At 49.5% G+C, this 25,457-nt stretch overlaps 1 protein-coding gene across 1 annotated transcript in view; it reads left to right on the top strand.

Annotated features, from left to right (window-relative positions):
* Nucleotides 1-25,457, top strand: part of dntt (deoxynucleotidyltransferase, terminal) — a 157,883-nt gene that overhangs the window by 16,767 nt on the left and 115,659 nt on the right. Inside the window, exon 3 of the mRNA XM_072436327.1 lies at nucleotides 8,595-8,747. Within this exon, the coding sequence (XP_072292428.1) occupies nucleotides 8,595-8,747 (153 nt within the window). The remainder of the gene's footprint in view (nucleotides 1-8,594; nucleotides 8,748-25,457) is intronic.

The raw sequence follows: 25,457 nt of genomic DNA, 5'->3' as shown, positions 1-25,457 counted from the left end.
TGTGCCATCACTTATGTGTCTCCTCTGAACAACTGCAGGACCAACCGGAGGTTTGGGAGAAACAGACAGGTCAAAGAAGACACAGAAATGATCAGACAGAGCAACATCGATCACATTAACATTTGAAATATTTACCCCCTTTGTAATTATGAGATCTAGAGTGTGTCCTTTGCTGTGGGTGGGGCCTCTCACATGCTGAGTAAGACTGAAGGTTTCAAGGACAGCATCAAGCTCTTTAGCGTTTCTGTCACAAATATTATCATCATGCACATTGAAATCACCTGTAATGACCAAACCATCAAAGTCTGTGCATATGACTGAAAGCATCTCAGTAAAATCATCAATAAAACTTTGGCAGTGCTGGGGAGGCTTGTATAAAACAATGAAGAGAATGGATGGAGACCGTTTTAGCTCCATTTTAAAGGATACATACTCAAATGATGAAAACACCCCAAAAGACAACCTGCGGGTAATTATTTCATCTCTAAAGACAGCACAGACTCCACCCCCTTTTTTGTTTTCTCGTGTTTCAGATTCAAACTTAAAGTTGGGTGGAGCAGATTCTATCAGAACTACATTTCCTGTGTTTTTGTCAAGCCATGTTTCAGTTAAAAACATAAAATCAAGATTATAAGAAGAAATACAATTATTAATTAAGAGAGATTTGTTACATAAGGATCTGACATTTAGCACAGCAAGTTTCAGACTAGTTTTAGTGAGACTGGGCTTTATCTTTTCACAGGGAATATGAATCACATTTCTCAGATTGGGCCTGACTCGCATTTTGTTTTTCCATCTGTGTGATGATGTGACTACAGAAATAGCACTAGGGGGGGCTCTTTTTACATAGGGCCCCGGGTTGGTTTGATTTTTAATGTGACAATAAGTCCCTGCAACGCTGAGACCCAGTGCATCCTAGCTATGGGAGATACCAGGTGAAAGGCGAGTTTGGATGGGTGGTGGGGCTTTTGTAGCCAAGGAGAGTTTGGGACCAGGTGAGAGGCGAGGGGGGATGGGTGGTGGGGCTTTTGTTGGTGTAGTCGGCATAGCCCTTGCTATATTGGGCGTGAGTGGAGCCATCTTAATGCCTGATTTGATCAGACTTTCAAAATGGCTGGGAAGGCCCATGGGTGAGAGTGGAGATGAGAAGGAGAATGATGAATCTTTAGTGGGAGTAGATGTTGCAGGGGGAACCCAGGGCTGGTGTGAAGGCAGGGGCGATGACAGGGATGTTGTTGGGCTTGTCACAGATGGGTTCAAGGCCTTTGAAGATTGTTCCTTTGCTGGAGGTGAATGTGGAGCAGCTGGAGCTGAATCCTTTGCTGATGGTGGTGGAGCAGCTGCTGATGAATCCTTTGGTGGAGGCTGAGGTTGTGGTGCTTTTGATGTTGAAACATTGGCTCGGTCTCTGGCTGATGGAGCAGGAATTCTTCTCTCATTCCTCTCTTCTCTAACTATCTGCTCAGGACCCTGTCCAGGCCCAGTCCAATGCCTCAGAGCGTGGAGCAGGTTCTCTGTCAGCACCCTCACTCCACCTCTGCATAGGTGGGGGCCATTTCTCTTAAACAGGTCCTCTCGTTTCCAGAATAGATAGAAGTTCTCAATGTAGTGTAGTCCTCTAGGGGTACACTCTTTGGACAGCCATGTGTTCAGCTGAAGAAGCCGGCTAAACTTGTTTATCCTCCTGTCGATGTTTGGAAGAGGTCCACTTATGAATGTTTTGATTTCCATTTTATCAAGCACGTCGAATAACTTCAAGAAGTCTTTTTTCAAAACTTCAGTCTGTTCCCGCCGCATGTCCACTGCACCCACGTGCACAATCAGCTGTTTAGCTCCTCCATGCTTAGCCATAATATTTGGAAGGAGTGACGTTATCTCAGAAACAGTGGCGCTTGGAAAAGAATGTGTGTTTATCTTTTCATGCGTCACGTGACTTATCGCGCCGTCCCCAACTAAAACAATCTCCGTGACCTTGGCTTGTGGCACAGATCCTCCTCGCTGTATTTTGGCCACGTCATCTTTCCTTTTTTCATTTAATTCCATCTCTGAAAGTGGTAAAAATCTGTTGGTGAGCTGTATTTTAGGTGACTTCACGTTATCTTTGTATCGTTTAGGCTTTGCTCCAAGTTTGTTCCAAGAAACAGCCTGGTCTTTCTGGTTTTTAGACAGTTTTGGAAACGACACAGAGTCACTGCGGTTTAGGTTGAAAGTAGCAGTTTTTCTTGTAAAAAGTGTGCTCTTCTTACCGTCGGTTGACACAGGAATGGTATCGTGAAGAACTTTTTCAGATTCCAAAACAAATATCCGTGTTTTCAGCTCATTAATTTCTTGTTGATATTTCCGACAGCGTTCACAGTTCTCCCTTCTTCTCACGGACATGTCGCTGGCGTCAGATATGTCGTTAAAACTGGAAAGATGTTCTTAAAATCCTTGGTTTACTTGAAAAAGTCTAAAGCAAAAATGTTTGGAAGACAAAAACTGATTAAAAAGCAAAATAAATAAGGAAAGCAGCGATAGCAAGCGGAGCGAGCAAAAAAGCGTGTGCACTCTTCGGAAGCACAGTAAGTTTTACACTTACCACGCTCCTTAGCAGACTTCACGTAGAGACAGGTCATGTCAGTCAGGGTGTCTTTGCCAATTCTGAAAAGGGGGATAAAAGGATTAGGGTTAACAGTAATATGGGAATAACACGCTTCACAGATAACAGTTCACATTGTGACGTTAACGGTGTATTTAAGATGCAAAACGCGGAGATATTGGGACATCTGCCATCGGCTAGCGATGCTAGCTAGCTCACTTGAGATAACACGGCTCGTAAAAGCAAAACACTTGCAGAACAGCACACCAAAACATAAACATACACTCGAGTTTAAAACCGGCGCACATTAAAGTGATTAAAAGCGGGTGTTTTAGTCGCAAAGCTTACCTGGTTCAGCCGTCCTGTCGTCTCTCCCAACACCGTGCACAGAGAGACACACAGGAAGCTGATAATGGCCAGGCAAGCGTGTGATTGGTTCGAGTGACGCAGTGCGTAAGCCACGTGACCAGAAGTGGTATCGGGAGTTGTAGTTTTTTTCTCTTCCCTCGCCGAAAAATAACCCGATAACATAGCAAAGTTTAGCTTACAACTTAGCTCCGAATAGCTGCGTTTAGCTCCGGGCAGTGGGGGTAACAGCCGGTTTAGCACCATAAAAGAGACACAAAGCACGACCCACACAACCCACGGGCCAACCCACGCCGAAAAATAACCCGATAACATGGTGATAACAGCAAGTAGTCACATTAAGCCCGTATTGCAGAGTGCACTGAAGCAACATGTTAGCTTAGCATTAGCTCCACCGGAGCAGACAAGTAAGATTCTAAAGTGATCACGAGACTGCCTTAAAACACAGCGTTAAAGCAATAATTTAGTAGTAAAGTAAAAGTGTACCTGAGTAAACAGTTCCGTTGCAATGTAGTCCAGGAAATGTAAGCTCTGAAGACTGTGCTCTGCAGACGGTCTGGAGTAATGAGCACGCAGCTGTAGCCATGCGGATCACAGCTGATTGGTGGAAAATGTAAACAACACGTTGGCTAGAAAAAGGTGACGCCCCCCAGGAGAGCAGGAAAAAGACCCGAAAACTCCACATTTTTAACAGCTTAATGTATACGTTTAAGACAACCAATAGTGTTATCTGAAGCACACCGGGGCTTATTCATAACTTCAACTAGCACATTCTGCAAAAAAACGAAAATCACAAATTTGGGGAAAAAAAAGTAAAATGCTGTTTTTCTCAGTTTCACCGAGGCCGACATGGTCCGACAATTGCCGTGGCGAGTCACATATTTGTATATAATAGATAATCTGATTTGATCTAATCTAATATATTAGAGTTTATTAGCATGAATAATAATCCCAGCAAGATGTTGAATGTCTTCTCTGTTGGCACAAATGTGTTCAATAAATTCATTAATGCATTGCAAAAGTATGATATTATTTAGCGTATTCAGTAGCCACGGCTGCCCCGGGCCAGACTGATTGTAACGTGGCTACCGATCTGTGCTATTGGCTGCTCCGACCACCGCCAATCACTCTTTAGCACGTCACATTCATCTCCACCGCTCAGTTTATGAACATCAGAACCAGCTGGAGAACCAGAACTGGAGGAGCAGCGGAACCAGAGGAGAAGGGGAACCGGAGAAGCAGGGGAACCGGAGAAGCAGGGGAACCAGAGGAGCAGGAGAACCGGAGGAGCAGGGGAACCGGAGGAGCAGGGGAACCGGAGGAGAAGGGGAACCGGAGAAGCAGGGGAACCGGAGAAGCAGGGGAACCGGAGAAGCAGGGGAACCAGAGGAGCAGGAGAACCGGAGGAGCAGGGGAACCGGAGGAGAAGGGGAACCGGAGAAGCAGGGGAACCGGAGAAGCAGGGGAACCGGAGGAGCAGGAGAACCGGAGGAGCAGGGGAACCGGAGGAGCAGGGGAACCGGAGGAGAAGGGGAACCGGAGAAGCAGGGGAACCGGAGAAGCAGGGGAACCGGAGGAGCAGGAGAACCGGAGGAGCAGGGGAACCGGAGGAGCAGGGGAACCGGAGGAGAAGGGGAACCGGAGAAGCAGGGGAACCGGAGAAGCAGGGGAACCGGAGGAGCAGGAGAACCGGAGGAGCAGGGGAACCGGAGGAGAAGGGGAACCGGAGAAGCAGGGGAACCGGAGAAGCAGGGGAACCGGAGAAGCAGGGGAACCAGAGGAGCAGGAGAACCGGAGGAGCAGGGGAACCGGAGGAGAAGGGGAACCGGAGAAGCAGGGGAACCGGAACCGGAGGCGCAGCGGAACCGGAAGAGATGGGGAACCAGTGGAGCAGCGGAACCGGAGGAGAAGGGGAACCAGAGGAGCAGGAGAACCAGAGGAACAGGAGAACCGGAAGAACAGGAGAACCGGAACTGGAGGAGCAGCGAAACCAGAGGAGCAGGAGAACCGGAGGAGCAGGGGAACCGGAGGAGCAGGAGAACCGGAGGAGCAGGGGAACCGGAGGAGCAGGAGAACCGGAGGAGAAGGAGAACGGGAGGAGCAGGAGAATCGGAGGAGAAGGAGAACCGGAGGAGCAGGAGAACCGGAGGAGAAGGAGAACCGGAGGAGCAGGGGAACCGGAGGAGCAGGAGAACCGGAGGAGAAGGAGAACCGGAGGAGCAGCGAGAGGGGACTGCATTAATAATTGGCTAATTATTTACAGATTGTGTATTAACATGACTGTCCCTGAAGTAAAGACAGAAGCTGGATTTAATAACTACATTTAAAGATAAAGGTGACATGAAGTGGAGATAATAACCGCGCCCGAGCTGTCGCCAGTGTTCAGGGAAAATGAGTGAGGCGTCTCCGGCCCCGCCCCTTCATGACCTTTGACCTTCTGGCTCCTGTGTTCTGTGGACCTGATTACGGCGACTAAATGGACCGGCTCCGGACAGACACTTCCAATGCTCCGGAGAAACGAGAAGGTCACAGAGGAGAGGAGAGAGGAGAGGACGGAGGAACAGAGGAAGAGGAGAGGATGGAGGGAGAGGAGGGAGAGGAGAGGAGAGAGGATGGAGGAACGGAGGGAGAGGAGAGAGGATGGAGGAACGGAGGGAGAGGAGAGGAGAGAGGATGGAGGAACCGAGGGAGAGGAGAGAGGATGGAGGAACGGAGGGAGAGGAGAGGAGAGAGGATGGAGGAACCGAGGGAGAGGAGAGAGAGGAGAGAATGGAGGGAGAGGAGAGAGAGGAGAGGATGGAGGGAGAGGACGAAGGAACAGAGGGAGAGAAGAGAATGGAGGGAGAGGAGAGGATGGAGGGAGAGGAGAGGACGGAGGGAGAGGAGGGAGAGGACGGAGGAACAGAGAAAGAGGAGAGGACGGAGGAACGGAGGGAGAGGAGAGGATGGAGGAACGGAGGGAGAGGAGAGGAGAGAGGATGGAGGAACGGAGGGAGAGGAGAGGATGGAGGGAGAGGAGAGGACGGAGGAACGGAGGGAGAGGAGAGGAGAGAGGATGGAGGAACGGAGGGAGAGGAGAGGATGGAGGGAGAGGAGAGGACGGAGGAACAGAGGAAGAGGAGAGGATGGAGGGAGAGGAGGGAGAGGAGAGGACGGAGGAACAGAGGAAGAGGAGAGAATGGAGGGAGAGGATGGAGGGAGAGGAGGGAGAGGAGAGGAGAGAGGATGGAGGAACGGAGGGAGAGGAGAGGATGGAGGGAGAGGAGAGGACAGAGGAACGGAGGGAGAGGAGAGGAGAGAGGATGGAGGAACGGAGGGAGAGGAGAGGATGGAGGGAGAGGAGAGGACGGAGGAACAGAGGAAGAGGAGAGGATGGAGGGAGAGGAGAGGACGGAGGAACAGAGGAAGAGGAGAGGATGGAGGGAGAGGAGAGGACGGAGGAACAGAGGAAGAGGAGAGAATGGAGGGAGAGGAGAGGATGGAGGGAGAGGAGGGAGAGGAGGGAGGAACAGAGAAAGAGGAGAGGACGGAGGAACGGAGGGAGAGGAGAGAGAGGAGAGGACGGAGGAACAGAGGAAGAGGAGAGGATGGAGGGAGAGGAGAGGAGAGAGGACGGAGGGAGAGAAGAGGACAAAGGGAGAGGAAAGAATGGAGGGAGAGAGGAGAGGACGGAGGGAGAGGACGGAGGAACAGAGGGAGAGAAGAGAATGGAGGGAGAGGAGAGGATGGAGGGAGAGGAGGGAGAGGACGGAGGAACAGAGAAAGAGGAGAGGACGGAGGAACGGAGGGAGAGGAGAGGAGAGAGGATGGAGGAACGGAGGGAGAGGAGAGGAGAGAGGATGGAGGAACGGAGGGAGAGGAGAGGAGAGAGGATGGAGGAACGGAGGGAGAGGAGAGGATGGAGGGAGAGGAGAGGAGAGAGGACGGAGGGAGAGAAGAGGACAAAGGGAGAGGAAAGAATGGAGGGAGAGAGGAGAGGACGGAGGGAGAGGACGGAGGAACAGAGGGAGAGAAGAGAATGGAGGGAGAGGAGAGGATGGAGGGAGAGGAGAGGACGGAGGAACAGAGAAAGAGGAGAGGACGGAGGAACGGAGGGAGAGGAGAGGATGGAGGAACGGAGGGAGAGGAGAGGATGGAGGGAGAGGAGGGAGAGGAGAGGACGGAGGAACAGAGGAAGAGGACGGAGGGAGAGGAGGGAGAGGAGAGGATGGAGGGAGAGGAGAGGACGGAGGAACAGAGGAAGAGGAGAGGATGGAGGGAGAGGAGGGAGAGGAGAGGACGGAGGAACAGAGGAAGAGGAGAGGACGGAGGGAGAGAACTGAGGAACGGAGGGAGAGGAGAGAGAGGAGAGGACGGAGGAACAGAGGAAGAGGAGAGGATGGAGGGAGAGGAGGGAGAGGAGAGGACGGAGGAACAGAGGAAGAGGAGAGGATGGAGGGAGAGGACGGAGGAACAGAGGAAGAGGAGAGAATGGAGGGAGAGGAGAGGATGGAGGGAGAGGAGGGAGAGGACGGAGGAACAGAGAAAGAGGAGAGGACGGAGGAACGGAGGGAGAGGAGAGGAGAGAGGATGGAGGAACGGAGGGAGAGGAGAGGATGGAGGGAGAGGAGAGGAGAGAGGACGGAGGGAGAGAAGAGGACAAAGGGAGAGGAAAGAATGGAGGGAGAGAGGAGAGGACGGAGGGAGAGAGGAGAGGACGGAGGGAGAGGAGAGGAGAGAGGATGGGGGGAGAGGAGAGGAGGAACGGACAGAAGGTCAAGAAAGAGGGATAGAAGCTGTGACTCTGCAGTTTTGGACTTTCATCGCTGTTTTCAGATTCCAAACTCTGTCTTTCTTTGTGAAATAAAGAGTGAAGCTGGTGCTGGAGGAGGGACTGACACTGAAACGAGCCTCTGTTTGGTTTGGACAATTCTCTTTTCAAAGCTGAAAGTAAAATCACTAAAAATGAGTTTGAGGAACTTGTAATTGAGCAAAAATGTCCATAATCAATTTAAAAAGCCTTTTCATTTTTCATTTTATTTTAATCTTTTACTTTTGGCTTTGGAGAACAAACTGACCCTGATGTTTCCCAGAATGATTGATCTGACGGGAAATAAGTGGGTCACAGCTTTATTTAAAGTACAACACACAAAGCAAAAGAGAGGATTATCAGGATTTAATAATTACAGTAAAATTCCATTGCATAACGGGTGTGGCATTTTTCAGATTTCATTCCTCCAGCAGTGGTAAACAGTAAGACAAGTTTGTCATCCAGGACTCTCTATTTTCTTCTTTTGTTTTTTAATCGAGATGTTTTGACTGCCATCCTGAGGTCATTTTCAATCTAAAGGTGCCGCTCCGAGAAGCTAGAATTGATACTTTCCCGAGCTGGATCAGTCCTGAAGATAACAAATAATATCACGTATAAGTCGATCCGGTGTATAAGTATAAGTATAAGTCGCACCCGGGCAAAACTATGAAAAAAGGTGCAACTTATAGTCCGGAAAATACGGTAAGTTTTTGTCTTTTCTTTATTGCATCTGCACATTGTAACAGACTCAACATCAAGTACTCAACATCACTGGAGTCATTTATGAATCTACATGAATTCATCTCTAATAATAATCTATTTGTTTTCTTTTGTCTTTTGTTTGTTAAAAAGGATGTTGAGACGACGGCTCCGGGCCCCTCCGCTGCCTCCTCTGTGGCTCCGGGCCCCTCCGCTGCCTCCTCGGTGGCTCCGGGCCCCTCCGCTGCCTCCTCGGTGGCTCCGTACGCCTGCCAGAGACGGACCACCACAGAGAACAAGAACAAGATATTCACGGTCAGGACGGATTGAGTGTCTCTCTCTTGGAGGACATTTGTGTTGAGAAATGTACAGTTTTAGCTCAGTCATAGTGTTTGAAATGATACGAACGCTCTTGAAAAGAAGTCGGGCGGAGACGGCAGTTGTGGACGTTTTATTGAAGGAAATGAAAAGCGTGTTGAGTCCAAATAGAGTCCAGGAAAAAGAGAAACGAGAGCGGATTGTGCAGCGCCTTTTATGTACCAATGTCTAGCAGCCTCTCAAGGTCACTTCACTGTCTTTGTCCTCTTCTTCAGTCCTTGTCCTCTTCTTCTGTCCTTGTCCTCTTCTTCTGCCCTTGTCCTCTTCTTCTGCCCTTGTCCTCTTCTTTTGTCTTTGTCCTCTTCTTTTGTCTTTGTCCTCTTCTTCTGTCCTTGTCCTCTTCTTCTGTCCATGTCCTCTTCTTTTGTCTTTGTCCTCTTCTTCTGTCCTTGTCCTCTTCTTTTGTCTTTGTCCTCTTCTTCTCCCTTGGCCTCTTCTTCTGTCCTTGTCCTCTTCTTCTGCCCTTGTCCTCTTCTTCTGCCCTTGTCCTCTTCTTTTGTCCTTGTCCTCGTCTTCTGTCCTTGTCCTCTTCTTCTGTCCTTGTCCTCTTCTTTTGTCTTTGTCCTCTTCTTTTGTCTTTGTTCTCTTCTTCTCCCTTGGCCTCTTCTTCTGTCCTTGTCCTCTTCTTCTGTCCTTGTCCTCTTCTTCTGTCCTTGTCCTCTTCTTCTGCCCTTGTCCTCTTCTTCTGCCCTTGTCCTCTTCTTCTGTCCTTGTCCTCGTCTTCTGTCCTTGTCCTCTTCTTCTGTCCTTGTCCTCTTCTTTTGTCTTTGTCCTCTTCTTTTGTCTTTGTTCTCTTCTTCTCCCTTGGCCTCTTCTTCTGTCCTTGTCCTCTTCTTCTGTCCTTGTCCTCTTCTTCTGTCCTTGTCCTCTTCTTCTGCCCTTGTCCTCTTCTTCTGCCCTTGTCCTCTTCTTCTGTCCTTGTCCTCGTCTTCTGTCCTTGTCCTCTTCTTCTGTCCTTGTCCTCTTCTTTTGTCTTTGTCCTCTTCTTTTGTCTTTGTTCTCTTCTTCTCCCTTGGCCTCTTCTTCTGTCCTTGTCCTCTTCTTCTGTCCTTGTCCTCTTCTTCTGTCCTTGTCCTCTTCTTCTGCCCTTGTCCTCTTCTTCTGTCCTTGTCCTCTTCTTCTGTCTTTGTCCTCTTCTTCTGCCCTTGTCCTCTTCTTCTGCCCTTGTCCTCTTCTTCTGTCCTTGTCCTCTTCTTCTGTCCTTGTCCTCTTCTTTTCTCTTTTCCTCTTCTTTTGTCTTTGATCTCTTCTTCTCCCTTGTCCTCTTCTTCTGTCCTTGTCCTCTTCTTCTGTCCTTGTCCTCTTCTTCTGTCCTTGTCCTCTTCTTCTATCCTTGTCCTCTTCTTCTGTCTTTGTCCTCTTCTTCTGCCCTTGTCCTCTTCTTCTGTCCTTGTCCTCTTCTTCTGTCCTTGTCCTCTTCTTCTGCCCTTGTCCTCTTCTTCTGTCTTTGTCCTCTTCTTCTGCCCTTGTCCTCTTCTTCTGTCCTTGTCCTCTTCTTTTCTCTTTTCCTCTTCTTTTGTCTTTGTTCTCTTCTTCTCCCTTGTCCTCTTCTTCTGTCCTTGTCCTCTTCTTCTGTCCTTGTCCTCTTCTTCTGTCCTTGTCCTCTTCTTCTGCCCTTGTCCTCTTCTTCTGTCTTTGTCCTCTTCTTCTGCCCTTGTCCTCTTCTTCTGTCCTTGTCCTCTTCTTCTGTCCTTGTCCTCTTCTTCTGCCCTTGTCCTCTTCTTCTGCCCTTGTCCTCTTCTTCTGCCCTTGTCCTCTTCTTCTGTCCTTGTCCTCTTCTTCTGCCCTTGTCCTCTTCTTCTGTCTTTGTCCTCTTCTTCTGCCCTTGTCCTCTTCTTCTGTCCTTGTCCTCTTCTTCTGTCCTTGTCCTCTTCTTCTGCCCTTGTCCTCTTCTTCTGCCCTTGTCCTCTTCTTCTGCCCTTGTCCTCTTCTTCTGTCCTTGTCCTCTTCTTCTGCCCTTGTCCTCTTCTTCTGTCCTTGTCCTCTTCTTCTGTCCTTGTCCTCTTCTTCTGCCCTTGTCCTCTTCTTCTGTCCTTGTCCTCTTCTTCTGCCCTTGTCCTCTTCTTCTGCCCTTGTCCTCTTCTTCTGTCCTTGTCCTCTTCTTCTGTCCTTGTCCTCTTCTTCTGCCCTTGTCCTCTTCTTCTGTCCTTGTCCTCTTCTTCTGCCCTTGTCCTCTTCTTCTGCCCTTGTCCTCTTCTTCTGTCCTTGTCCTCTTCTTCTGCCCTTGTCCTCTTCTTCTGCCCTTGTCCTCTTCTTCTGTCCTTGTCCTCTTCTTCTGTCCTTGTCCTCTTCTTCTGCCCTTGTCCTCTTCTTCTGTCCTTGTCCTCTTCTTCTGCCCTTGTCCTCTTCTTCTGCCCTTGTCCTCTTCTTCTGTCCTCTTCTTCTGTCCTTGTCCTCTTCTTCTGTCCTTGTCCTCTTCTTCTGCCCTTGTCCTCTTCTTCTGCCCTTGTCCTCTTCTTCTGCCCTTGTCCTCTTCTTCTGTCCTTGTCCTCTTCTTCTGCCCTTGTCCTCTTCTTCTGTCCTTGTCCTCTTCTTCTGCCCTTGTCCTCTTCTTCTGTCCTTGTCCTCTTCTTCTGTCCTTGTCCTCTTCTTCTGCCCTTGTCCTCTTCTTCTGTCCTTGTCCTCTTCTTCTGTCCTTGTCCTCTTCTTCTGCCCTTGTCCTCTTCTTCTGCCCTTGTCCTCTTCTTCTGCCCTTGTCCTCTTCTTCCTGTCCTCTTCTTCTGTCCTTGTCCTCTTCTTCTGTCCTTGTCCTCTTCTTCTGCCTTGTCCTCTTCTTCTGCCCTTGTCCTCTTCTGCCCTTGTCCTCTTCTTCTGTCCTTGTCTCTTCTTCTGCCCTTGTCCTCTTCTTCTGTCCTTGTCCTCTTCTTCTGTCCTTGTCCTCTTCTTCTGCCCTTGTCCTCTTCTTCTGTCCTTGTCCTCTTCTTCTGTCCTTGTCCTCTTCTTCTGCCCTTGTCCTCTTCTTCTGTCCTCGTCCTCTTCTTCTGCCCTTGTCCTCTTCTTCTGTCCTTGTCCTCTTCTTCTGCCCTTGTCCTCTTCTTCTGTCCTTGTCCTCTTCTTCTGTCCTCTGTCCTCCTCTCTTCTGTCCTTGTCCTCTTCTTCTGCCCTTGTCCTCTTCTTCTGCCCTTGTCCTCTTCTTCTGCCCTTGTCCTCTTCTTCTGTCCTTGTCCTCTTCTTCTGTCCTTTTCTTCTGTCTTGTCCTCTTCTTCTGTCCTTGTCCTCTTCTTCTGTCCTTTGTCCTCTCTTCTGCCCTTGTCCTCTTCTTCTGCCCTTGTCCTCTTCTTCTGCCCTTGTCCTCTTCTTCTGTCCTTGTCCTCTTCTTCTGCCCTTGTCCTCTTCCTTCTGTCCTTGTCCTCTTCTTCTGTCCTTGTCCTCTCTTCTGCCCTTGTCCTTTCTTCTGTCCTTGTCCTCTTCTTCTGCCCTTGTCCTCTTCTTCTGTCCTTGTCCTCTTCTTCTGCCCTTGTCCTCTTCTTCTGCCCTTGTCCTCTTCTTCTGTCCTTGTCCTCTTCTTCTGTCCCTTGTCCTCTTCTGCCTTGTCCTCTTCTCTGTCCTTGTCCTCTTCTTCTGTCCTTGTCCTCTTCTTCTGCCCTTGTCCTCTTCTTCTGTCCTTGTCCTCTTCTTCTGCCCTTGTCCTCTTCTTCTGCCCTTGTCCTCTTCTTCTGTCCTTGTCCTCTTCTTCTGTCCTTGTCCTCTTCTTCTGCCTTGTCCTCTTCTTCTGCCCTTGTCCTCTTCTTCTGCCCTTGTCCTCTTCTTCTGCCCTTGTCCTCTTCTTCTGCCTTTCTCTTGTCCTCTCTGTCCTTGTCCTCTCTTCTGTCCTCTTCTTCTGCCCTTCCTCTTCTTCTGTCCTTGTCCTCTTCTTCTGTCCTTGTCCTCTTCTTCTGCCCTTGTCCTCTTCTTCTGTCCTTGTCCTCTTCTTCTGCCCTGTCCTCTTCTTCTGCCTTGTCCTCTTCTTCTGTCCTTGTCCTCTTCTGCTGTCCTCTCTTCTGTCCTTGTCTCTTCTTCTGTCCTTGTCCTCTTCTTCTGTCCTTGTCCTCTTCTTCTGTCCTTGTCCTCTTCTTCTGCCCTTGTCCCTCTTCTTCTGTCCTTGTCCTCTTCTTCTGCCCTTGTCCTCTTCTTCTGTCCTTGTCCTCTTCTTCCCTCTTCTTCTGTCCTTGTCCTCTTCTTCTGTCTTGTCCTCTTCTTCTGCCCTTGTCCTCTTCTTCTGCCCTTGTCCTCTTCTTCTGCCCTTGTCTCTTCTTCTGTCCTTGTCCTCTTCTTCTCCTCTCTTCTGTCCTTGTCCTCTTCTTCTGCCCTTGTCCTCTTCTTCTGCCCTTGTCCTCTTCTTCTGTCCTTGTCCTCTTCTTCTGTCCTTGTCCTCTTCTTCTGCCCTTGTCCTCTTCTTCTGCCCTTGTCCTCTTCTTCTGCCCTTGTCCTCTTCTTCTGTCCTTGTCCTCTTCTTCTGCCCTTGTCCTCTTCTTCTGTCCTTGTCCTCTTCTTCTGTCCTTGTCCTCTTCTTCTGCCCTTGTCCTCTTCTTCTGTCCTTGTCCTCTTCTTCTGTCCTTGTCCTCTTCTTCTGCCCTTGTCCTCTTCTTCTGCCCTTGTCCTCTTCTTCTGCCCTTGTCCTCTTCTTCTGTCCTTGTCCTCTTCTTCTGCCCTTGTCCTCTTCTTCTGTCCTTGTCCTCTTCTTCTGTCCTCTTCTTCTGTCCTTGTCCTCTTCTTCTGTCCTTGTCCTCTTCTTCTGCCCTTGTCCTCTTCTTCTGCCCTTGTCCTCTTCTTCTGCCCTTGTCCTCTTCTTCTGTCCTTGTCCTCTTCTTCTGCCCTTGTCCTCTTCTTCTGTCCTTGTCCTCTTCTTCTGTCCTTGTCCTCTTCTTCTGCCCTTGTCCTCTTCTTCTGTCCTTGTCCTCTTCTTCTGTCCTTGTCCTCTTCTTCTGCCCTTGTCCTCTTCTTCTGTCCTCGTCCTCTTCTTCTGCCCTTGTCCTCTTCTTCTGTCCTTGTCCTCTTCTTCTGCCCTTGTCCTCTTCTTCTGCCCTTGTCCTCTTCTTCTGTCCTTGTCCTCTTCTTCTGTCCTCTTCTTCTGTCCTTGTCCTCTTCTTCTGTCCTTGTCCTCTTCTTCTGTCCTTGTCCTCTCTGTCTTGAACTCAGTGACTCCTGCACCCACAGAGAACCCATTTTTCCCTCACAGACTTTTCTCACAGTGACGACAATAGATCTCTCAATAAGTCTAACAGGGTCTAATACTTATACTTATACTTATACTTATACTTATACTTATACTTATACTCTGACTCCAGTGCTGGTGCGGTTCGGGAGCCGTTCAGTCACGCCTCTCGTCCCGTAGTCAGCCTCATTCTTAAAGTTTCTCCTGCATTCTTCTACTCACATGGTCAAACAGTCATGTGATGCATCCACCTGACGCAGAGCTCTCCTCCTCTCGTCTCCACCTGCTCTGTCCTCAGTTACAGTGAGTGGTCACATGCTCTCACACTGTCCCGGATCACCACGCTCCGGGACAGGGCACTCTCACACGAGGCCACGCATATCATCCCAATCCTGCAGCATTTGACCCGCGGGACATGCAGTCGACCACGGGTCTCAAGTCTGCGTTGTATCAATGAAATTTCCCCATGTGTGGACAATAAAGGATTATCTTATCTTATCTTATCTTAAGTCACAGCAAAGACGGGGGCCGACGGGGGCCGACGGGGGCCGACGGGGGCCGACGGGGGCCGACGGGGGCCGATGGGGCCCGACGGTGCTGCTCACCTCCTCTACAGCTCGGCCCACACAGGCCCATTTACCCATGAGCCCACCTGGATAATCCCCATATGCCAGACCACAGAGGGTTTAGAGGGAACAGTGTGGCTCAGAGTGTGGCTCAGAGGGAACAGTGTGGCTCAGAGGGAACAGTGTGGCTCAGAATGCGGCTCAGAGGGAACAGTGTGGCTCAGAGTGTGGCTCAGAGGGAACAGTGTGGCTCAGAGGGAACAGTGTGGCTCAGAATGCGGCTCAGAGGGAACAGTGTGGCTCAGAGGGAACAGTGTGGCTCAGAGTGTGGCTCAGAGGGAACAGTGTGGCTCAGAGGGAACAGTGTGGCTCAGAGTGTGGCTCAGAGGGAACAGTGTGGCTCAGAGGGAACAGTGTGGCTCAGAGTGTGGCTCAGAGGGAACAGTGTGGCTCAGAGGGAACAGTGTGGCTCAGAGTGTGGCTCAGAGGGAACAGTGTGGCTCAGAGGGAACAGTGTGGCTCAGAGTGTGGCTCAGAGGGAACAGTGTGGCTCAGAGGGAACAGTGTGGCTCAGAGTGTGGCTCAGAGGGAACAGTGTGGCTCAGAGGGAACAGTGTGGCTCAGAGTGTGGCTCAGAGGGAACAGTGTGGCTCAGAGGGAACAGTGTGGCTCAGAGTGTGGCTCAGAGGGAACAGTGTGGCTCAGAGGGAACAGTGTGGCTCAGAGTGTGGCTCAGAGGGAACAGGGCGGCTCAAAGGGAACAGTGTGGCTCAGAGTGTGGCTCAGAGGGAACAGTGTGGCTCAGAGTGTGGCTCAGAGGGAACAGTGTGGCTCAGAGTGTGGCTCCGAGGGAACAGGGCGGCTCAAAGGGAACAGTGTGGCTCAGAATGCGGCTCAGAGTGCGGCTCAAAGGGAACAGTGCTCCTTGTTTTCTGACATCATCTCATCTGTTCTGCTCTAATTGGCCTCTGACTCTCTCCTAACGATCCTAAAACACATTAACCTGCAGATTATCACCTTCTGTCTCAGACACAGAGGGACAGCAGCTGACGAGGGGGCCCATCCTGGCTCTGTCCTGAACCAGAACCGCCCCGCATGTGCCCCTGCTCCACGGACACAGCAGGGGGCTGTGGGATCGCCATCTGGTGGTCAGTGAGAGGCGGGGCAGCGGGATGAATGTGTCCTGGAATAGAGAAAAGAGAAGAGCGATTTGGAGAGTGTAAAACAGACGTTTAAGAGAGAAACTAGGATGTTTCTGCTGCAAAAGAAGTAAAAACCTTCACTCAAGAGGAGAACAGGGGAAAAGTCTCTAAAACCTGCTCTAAAGTCGATTGATTTGTGTCAAATGTTCATGTGAGCAACAAGTCAACAATGCACTGACTCCCTGGAGCTTTTAGTCTGTGTAGAACTTTCTCTCAAAGATTTGTGAAACAATTACATTATTTAATTTGACATTTAAATAATGGATTTTTAAAAAGTGCACCATGCAATTAAATGTGATTAATATGATTACACTTTACTGAAATGATGAGGATTCTCTTATTGATCTGTTGAACATTAAACAGGTTTTAAATGTTGAACAAATGCTTAAAATATACATCGCAAAACATTTTTCCACATTAATAATTATAATACGCTTTGTCCAGGTCATTTCAGTGTCGAGTTTGTCAGTGTTTTGCCATCTCTAAAACCCAACATTTTAGAGTGTAATATAATGCGTATAATATTTCAGCAATTTACAAGTTTATACAAAAAATACAAATATTCAGTGACCTGTAAATAGTCCACACAAAATGAAGTGACCTTGTTCTTAATTGAGGTCATTCATCAAATACTTCCCGAGTCTTTTCCGTCTAATTGTTTTTCATATTGTCTCGGTCGCCGGGGCAAAGCTAATTTGGCGACGCCGTCTCACCGTCTGGAACATTCTCCACTTTTACGACACTTTGATAAAGGGATAAAGAGCAGAGTAATTGGTCATAAAGCCTTTGACAGTGATTCATAATTAAAGGAACAATTAGACTGAGGCTGATTGGGGCCAGACTGAGGGCCGTGTCTGAGAGCCATAAACGCAGCCGTATTCAGCCTTTAAACCGTGTGATTGTTTCATCATCTAAAACATGATGGAGGAGCGCAATATTGACACAAAAACATTTAATATTTCATTTTTTTTTTTTTTTTGAGTATCATGATAACGCTATTCGACAATATTTTACCAATGCATCGGAAATATGTTCAAACGTGCCCGCAAACATGTCTTGGTTGAAGAATAGCGTGAATAAAACATTAATGGAACGTGAAATTGACCACAAAAGGGCAAAAATGTCGCTTTATATTGTTGTTTGGGACGTTTTTGTCTGTTTTGTTACTGTTACACACTCAATATTGTAATTTTCTCCAAAACATCAATTGCAATATGATCATTGATGATGAATATTCCGATGTATTTGCCACTTAATGCCCAAAGTTGTATTTTTCCAGTGCCGTTGTGTGTACAGTGGGGATACTCTGGCCTGTAGCTGTTTTCCAAGCACATACATCGCACTAAAAACTGTTAAAAAACTGGCAAATTATAAAAAGGAACAAAAAAAACTCAGCTTTTTTTAACGTTACAAGTTTCTCAGAATTCTACTTTTAATATTGGAGTTCCTGAGGATCACAGAAGTACAGTTCATCCTCTTTAGCAGTAGATTGTGCCGTAAATTGCAATATCCGCACGTTTGATTCACTTTCCACCTTCTAATATCATCAGAAAACCTCCAGAGAGATGTCGGCGAGGAATATACTTTCTTGTTAAATACCGTTTTGGCGAAAAAGACACACGCGGCTCAGGCCCCAGAGGAACGGGGACGACGCCGGGCCCTCGTCGTGATTGTGTTTGTGCTTCGGCGTTTGCGGAGGGGTTTTTGTCCCCGTTGTTCCTTCGCCGCGGCAGTTTCAGTCACGTTGAGATGAGCCTGGACCGGATGCAAAGCGTTTTGGGCGATTCAAGCCACTCGCTCAACGCCAATGTAGTCAATGAAACTGAGGTGAAATAATTCCCCAATTAAAATGTCTCAGAGTCAAAGCAAAGTCACATTTGTAGCTTAATTAATGTATAAAAAATAGCTTGATAAATTATAAAAAAGCTTGATATTCAACCAAGCATTTTTTATTTGTTTAATTATTTAATTTATTTAATTCATTTAATGTATTTAATTCATTTAATTTATTTATTTTATTTATTTATTTGTTTTTTTTAACCCAAAGAAGGTTAAACATTTTTTGTTTTTGTGTGTAAATCCTCACCAACATCCATCCACTCATACATGACAGTAACAAAACAGCACAAACGGCATATTCAAAAACTAAACTGAACTTCAAAATTCACACACACTCGGTTTCCTGCTTTCCTCCGATAACAACTATTCTAAATTTCAACATAAATTTGATATTCAAAAAAGTTATACGGTTTCTCTCAAAAACATGATATTTCTGGGGTTGATGAACAAATGAAACGCCCATGAATCGCCCGATTATTCACAGAAATCCCCTTTTACTGTCGACCTGGTTCTTTTTAAATCCGGTAAAGGCTCTTGTTCCTTCATTTGTACATCCTGCTGCACCACAATCATCTACAATCATCTACAACAATTAACAACAATCTACAATCATCTACAATCATCTGCAATCTCCCAAACGCCAATGTGTGAATTATGGCCAAGTTTGTTCATTATGGCCACTTTGACTCATCAGTACGACAACCTCTGCAGGAGCTCTATACTGTACATCCTTTAATCACCATCAAATTGCAATATATTTATTTGAAATATCTAAAAAAACACACAAATGATTAAATATCCCATTTTACAGTCATAAAAAACATTTTGTCTTAATCCTCCACATTTTCGCCACACATCGCCCCGCTTTGCTTTAGATTTCCAGGTACAAGACACATATATCGTAACTTAATGAATAATAGTTTGATCTGCGCGTGCTAAGTTTGCATAGATCATCTCCCGGGGCCAATTAAACGTCCCATAAATCTCCCTCATTGAATATCATTAGTATTAAGAGCAGCACTCGAGCGCACGTCTATAAAACATCCCCGCTCCATCGCGGCGGAGCGCTCCCCGGGTAACGCGCGTTAGGCAGAGAATACGGAATCTAAAGTCATAGACGTGAGAGTTATGGCGCGCGTCCGTATGTAAAACCGCGGGAGGGATTGTATAAGAAATGTTAACGACGGCGGCAGCATCTGCTGCTTCGTGAGGCTTTTCTTTTTCCTGCGAATCGTTGCAACATTTCGAGAAGAACGGCATGTTACGAGACGGATTCGGAGTCGATCCCAGTGTGGACCGTTATTAACGCGTCAGGCAGTACCTTTACCACCAGTTAAAAGATGATATTTGGTGCCGCCAGATGTAAAACTGGACTATAACGGGAGTAAATGAGTGCTAAAATCATCAGTTAATGGTCTAAACTGAGTCTAAACCATGGATAATGTAACTCACGTCTCAAATGCAGCCGATAATGACCGGCGCCGCCTCGATAACAGTTCATCCTCCCGTCCACAAGAGGCGCTGTGGTTTAAAGTGTCCGAGCCTCTAGCCACTTCCTGTCTCCACTTCCTGCCTCCACTTCCTGTCTCCACTTCTTGTCTCCTCTTCTTGTCTGCACTTCCTGTCTCCACTTCTTGTCTCCACTTCCTGTCTCCACTTCCTGTCTGCACTTCCTGTTTGCACTTCTTGTCTCCACTTCCTGTCTCCACTACTTGTCTCCACTTCCTGTCTCCACTTTTTGTCTCCACTTCCTGTCTCCACTTCTTGTCTCCTCTTCTTGTCAGCACTTCCTGTCTCCACTTCTTGTCTCCACTTCCTGTCTCCACTTCCTGTCTCCACTTCTTGTCTCCACTTCCTGTCTCCACTACTTGTCTCCACTTCCTGTCTCCACTTCTTGTCTCCTCTTCTTGTCAGCACTTCCTGTCTCCACTTCCTGTCTCCACTTCCTGTCTCCACTTCTTGTCTCCTCTTCTTGTCTGCACTTCCTGTCTCCACTTCTTGTCTCCACTTCCTGTCTCCACTTCTTGTCTCCTCTTCTTGTCTGCACTTCCTGTCTCCACTTCTTGTCTCCACTTCCTGTCTCCACTTCCTGTCTCCACTTCCTGTCTCCACTTCTTGTCTCCTCTTCTTGTCTGCACTTCCTGTCTCCACTTCTTGTCTCCACTTCCTGTCTCCACTTCTTGTCTCCTCTTCTTGTCTGCACTTCCTGTCTCCACTTCTTGTCTCCACTTCCTGTCTCCACTTCCTGTCTCCACTTCCTGTCTCCACTTCCTGCTCCGGCTGTGACTGTGCAGAACTCGTGGCTTCAGAGAAACCTCTCCAAACTAAAATAACCATAATTAGCCTACGATCCTGGCAGGAACTTTTAGAAATAAGTAGTATTTTTTCCCAATTGAACTGAACTTTCAAATTAACTTGAACTAACAAACACTTCAACCTTTTTTTTTTCTTCTTTTTTTTTAACTGAACTTCTGAACATAACCTATGTCTACAGAGTTTCTTGAATATTGATTGATTGATTTTTTTCCCGTATTGTTCGTCCATTTATGTCTTTATTTATTTAATGCAATCATCATTTAATCATATTTCTGTGTTTGTTGATCTTTATTCAGGGACTTGAACTAACACAAAATCAAACTTTTTTTTACTGAACTTTCTAAGGAACTTGAACAAAAAATTGAAGTATTTTTTGTATTATTTGAACTGAACTTTCAAATGCTCTTGAACATTAATTGATCTGGTTTTGTTGTTTGGTTTTGTCAGTCCACTTATTTATTCAATACAATCATCATTTAATCATATTTCTGTCTTTGTTTCCCTTCATTCACCACAAAACTCCTAAAACCAAACTGTTTTCTTCTGTCACATGAAACCCAATAACCCCAAAACAAACATTCTAATTTAGCGTTAACATAAGGCAGCTCTAAATAATGATTTGACACAAAGAAGGACGGAATAAAACAAATATTCCGACGTCAAACTGTAAAACACAAAGATGAGAGCATTTTAGAAGCAACTGGGCAAATGAACGCGGTTCAAAGAAAATTCCGAAAATAGTCCCAAAAATGATTGAATGAAAATATAAAGTGATGTTAGTGGTTGTTGTGAATAATGTGTGGCGTGCGCAGACGGTGAGACGTAATGAGGCGGCGCTCATTGATCCGGAGGTGGACGCCTTCTTTTCATCCCGCCGTAACCATCTCCCGCCGTTTCAACTTGAACACCAAGAGAACTGTATTTAAAGACCACATTGTTAGTGGGAAATATAATGTACGGCGGCGCGTGGCGTTGTTTATCGTGTATCAGACCGTTAAGTGTAACATTCATGGTCATGTCCAGAACCAATAAGAACGACTTCTGCTCCATGTTCGGTGTCAGAGGAAAAGACAATAAAAGTGTCATTATCTGTAGAATGAAACGTGATCAATGTGTAACGTTTCATGTGACAATGGAACCTGACTCTGGGCACCAGCAGGAGGCCGGTCCATGTTTAGTCCTGACTCTGGCACCAGCAGGAGGCCGGTCCAGGTTTAGTCCTGACTCTGGCACCAGCAGGAGGCCGGTCCATGTTTAGTCCTGACTCTGGCACCAGCAAGAGGCCGGTCCATGTTTAGTCCTGACTCTGGCACCAGCAGGAGGCCGGTCCATGTTTAGTCCTGACTCTGGCACCAGCAGGAGGCCGGTCCATGTTTAGTCCTGACTCTGGCACCAGCAAGAGGCCGGTCCATGTTTAGTCCTGACTCTGGCACCAGCAGGAGGCTGGTCCATGTTTAGTCCTGACTCTGGCACCAGCAGGAGGCCGGTCCATGTTTAGTCCTGACTCTGGCACCAGCAGGAGGCCGGTCCATGTTTAGTCCTGACTCCTGACTCTGGCACCAGCAGGAGGCCAGTCCATGTTTAGTCCTGACTCTGGCACCAGCAAGAGGCCGGTCCATGTTTAGTCCTGACTCTGGCACCAGCAGGAGGCTGGTCCATGTTTAGTCCTGACTCTGGCACCAGCAGGAGGCCGGTCCATGTTTAGTCCTGACTCTGGCACCAGCAGGAGGCCGGTCCATGTTTAGTCCTGACTCCTGACTCTGGCACCAGCAGGAGGCCAGTCCTTGTTTAGTCCTGACTCTGGCACCAGCAGGAGGCCGGTCCATGTTTAGTCCTGACTCTGGGCACCAGCAGGAGGCCGGTCCATGTTTAGTCCTGACTCTGGCACCAGCAGGAGGCCAGTCCATGTTTAGTCCTGACTTTGGGCACCAGCAGGAGGCCGGTCCATGTTTAGTCCTGACTCCTGACTCTGGCACCAGCAGGAGGCCAGTCCATGTTTAGTCCTGATTCTGGCACCAGCAGGAGGCCGGTCCATGTTTAGTCCTGACTCTGGCACCAGCAGGAGGCCGGTCCATGTTTAGTCCTGACTCCTGACTCTGGCACCAGCAGGAGGCCAGTCCATGTTTAGTCCTGATTCTGGCACCAGCAGGAGGCCGGTCCATGTTTAGTCCTGACTCTGGCACCAGCAAGAGGACGGTCCATGTTTAGTCCTGACTCTGGCACCAGTAGGAGGCCGGTCCATGTTTAGTCCTGACTCTGGCACCAGCAGGAGGCCGGTCCATGTTTAGTCCTGACTCTGGGCACCAGCAGGAGGCCGGTCCATGTTTAGTCCTGACTCTGGCACCAGCAGGAGGCCAGTCCATGTTTAGTCCTGACTCTGGCACCAGCAGGAGGCCGGTCCATGTTTAGTCCTGACTCTGGCACCAGCAGGAGGCCGGTCCATGTTTAGTCCTGACTCTGGCACCAGCAGGAGGCCGGTCCATGTTTAGTCCTGACTCTGGGCACCAGCAGGAGGCCGGTCCATGTTTAGTCCTGACTCCTGACTCTAGCACCAGCAGGAGGCCAGTCCATGTTTAGTCCTGACTCTGGCACCAGCAGGAGGCCGGTCCATGTTTAGTCCTGACTCTGGGCACCAGCAGGAGGCCGGTCCATGTTTAGTCCTGACTCTGGCACCAGCAGGAGGCCAGTCCATGTTTAGTCCTGACTCTGGGCACCAGCAGGAGGCCGGTCCATGTTTAGTCCTGACTCCTGACTCTGGCACCAGCAGGAGGCCAGTCCATGTTTAGTCCTGATTCTGGCACCAGCAGGAGGCCGGTCCATGTTTAGTCCTGACTCTGGCACCAGCAGGAGGCCGGTCCATGTTTAGTCCTGACTCTGGCACCAGCAGGAGGCCGGTCCATGTTTAGTCCTGACTCTGGGCACCAGCAGGAGGCCGGTCCATGTTTAGTCCTGACTCCTGACTCTAGCACCAGCAGGAGGCCAGTCCATGTTTAGTCCTGACTCTGGCACCAGCAGGAGGCCGGTCCATGTTTAGTCCTGACTCTGGGCACCAGCAGGAGGCCGGTCCATGTTTAGTCCTGACTCTGGCACCAGCAGGAGGCCAGTCCATGTTTAGTCCTGACTCTGGGCACCAGCAGGAGGCCGGTCCATGTTTAGTCCTGACTCCTGACTCTGGCACCAGCAGGAGGCCAGTCCATGTTTAGTCCTGATTCTGGCACCAGCAGGAGGCCGGTCCATGTTTAGTCCTGACTCTGGCACCAGCAGGAGGCCGGTCCATGTTTAGTCCTGACTCTGGCACCAGCAGGAGGCCGGTCCATGTTTAGTCCTGACTCTGGGCACCAGCAGGAGGCCGGTCCATGTTTAGTCCTGACTCCTGACTCTAGCACCAGCAGGAGGCCAGTCCATGTTTAGTCCTGACTCTGGCACCAGCAGGAGGCCGGTCCATGTTTAGTCCTGACTCTGGGCACCAGCAGGAGGCCGGTCCATGTTTAGTCCTGACTCTGGCACCAGCAGGAGGCCAGTCCATGTTTAGTCCTGACTCTGGGCACCAGCAGGAGGCCGGTCCATGTTTAGTCCTGACTCCTGACTCTGGCACCAGCAGGAGGCCAGTCCATGTTTAGTCCTGATTCTGGCACCAGCAGGAGGCCGGTCCATGTTTAGTCCTGACTCTGGCACCAGCAAGAGGACGGTCCATGTTTAGTCCTGACTCTGGCACCAGCAGGAGGCCGGTCCATGTTTAGTCCTGACTCTGGCACCAGCAGGAGGCCGGTCCATGTTTAGTCCTGACTCTGGGCACCAGCAGGAGGCCGGTCCATGTTTAGTCCTGACTCTGGCACCAGCAGGAGGCCAGTCCATGTTTAGTCCTGACTCTGGCACCAGCAGGAGGCCGGTCCATGTTTAGTCCTGACTCTGGCACCAGCAGGAGGCCGGTCAATGTTTAGTCCTGACTCTGGCACCAGCAGGAGGCCGGTCCATGTTTAGTCCTGACTCTGGCAACAGCAGGAGGCCGGTCCATGTTTAGTCCTGACTCTGGGCACCAGCAGGAGGCCGGTCCATGTTTAGTCCTGACTCCTGACTCTGGCACCAGCAGGAGGCCAGTCCATGTTTAGTCCTGACTCTGGCACCAGCAGGAGGCCGGTCCATGTTTAGTCCTGACTCTGGCACCAGCAGGAGGCCGGTCCATGTTTAGTCCTGACTCCTGACTCTGGCACCAGCAGGAGGCCAGTCCATGTTTAGTCCTGATTCTGGCACCAGCAGGAGGCCGGTCCATGTTTAGTCCTGACTCTGGCACCAGCAAGAGGACGGTCCATGTTTAGTCCTGACTCTGGCACCAGCAGGAGGCCGGTCCATGTTTAGTCCTGACTCTGGCACCAGCAGGAGGCCGGTCCATGTTTAGTCCTGACTCTGGGCACCAGCAGGAGGCCGGTCCATGTTTAGTCCTGACTCTGGCACCAGCAGGAGGCCGGTCCATGATTAGTCCTGACTCTGGCACCAGCAGGAGGCCGGTCCATGTTTAGTCCTGACTCTGGGCACCAGCAGGAGGCCGGACCATGTTTAGTTCTGACTCTGGCACCAGCAGGAGGCCGGTCCATGTTTAGTCCTGACTCTGGCACCAGTAGGAGGCCGGTCCATTTTTCGTCCTGACTCTGGCACCAGCAGGAGGCCGGTCCATGTTTAGTCCTGACTCTGGCACCAGCAGGAGGCCGGTCCATGTTTAGTCCTGACTCCTGACTCTGGCACCAGCAGGAGGCCAGTACATGTTTAGTCCTGACTCTGGCACCAGCAAGAGGCCGGTCCATGTTTAGTCCTGACTCTGGCACCAGCAGGAGGCCGGTCCATGTTTAGTCCTGACTCTGGGCACCAGCAGGAGGCCGGTCCATGTTTAGTCCTGACTCTGGCACCAGCAGGAGGCCAGTCCATGTTTAGTCCTGACTCTGGGCACCAGCAGGAGGCCGGTCCATGTTTAGTCCTGACTCTGGCACCAGCAAGAGGACGGTCCATGTTTAGTCCTGACTCTGGCACCAGCAGGAGGCCGGTCCATGTTTAGTCCTGACTCTGGCACCAGCAGGAGGCCGGTCCATGTTTAGTCCTGACTCTGGGCACCAGCAGGAGGCCGGTCCATGTTTAGTCCTGACTCTGGCACCAGCAGGAGGCCAGTCCATGTTTAGTCCTGACTCTGGCACCAGCAGGAGGCCGGTCCATGTTTAGTCCTGACTCTGGCACCAGCAGGAGGCCGGTCCATGTTTAGTCCTGACTCTGGCACCAGCAGGAGGCCGGTCCATGTTTAGTCCTGACTCTGGCAACAGCAGGAGGCCGGTCCATGTTTAGTCCTGACTCTGGGCACCAGCAGGAGGCCGGTCCATGTTTAGTCCTGACTCCTGACTCTGGCACCAGCAGGAGGCCAGTCCATGTTTAGTCCTGACTCTGGCACCAGCAGGAGGCCGGTCCATGTTTAGTCCTGACTCTGGCACCAGCAGGAGGCCGGTCCATGTTTAGTCCTGACTCCTGACTCTGGCACCAGCAGGAGGCCAGTCCATGTTTAGTCCTGATTCTGGCACCAGCAGGAGGCCGGTCCATGTTTAGTCCTGAC

Source organism: Eucyclogobius newberryi, unplaced genomic scaffold (genome assembly GCF_026437365.1).
Source record: "Eucyclogobius newberryi isolate DKJ021-1_F unplaced genomic scaffold, fEucNew1.0.hap1 SCAF_8, whole genome shotgun sequence".
In the NCBI taxonomy this organism is placed as follows: domain Eukaryota; kingdom Metazoa; phylum Chordata; class Actinopteri; order Gobiiformes; family Gobiidae; genus Eucyclogobius; species Eucyclogobius newberryi.
Note: the sequence above shows the minus strand (reverse complement) of the source record. Positions and strands in the feature narration are given on the sequence as shown.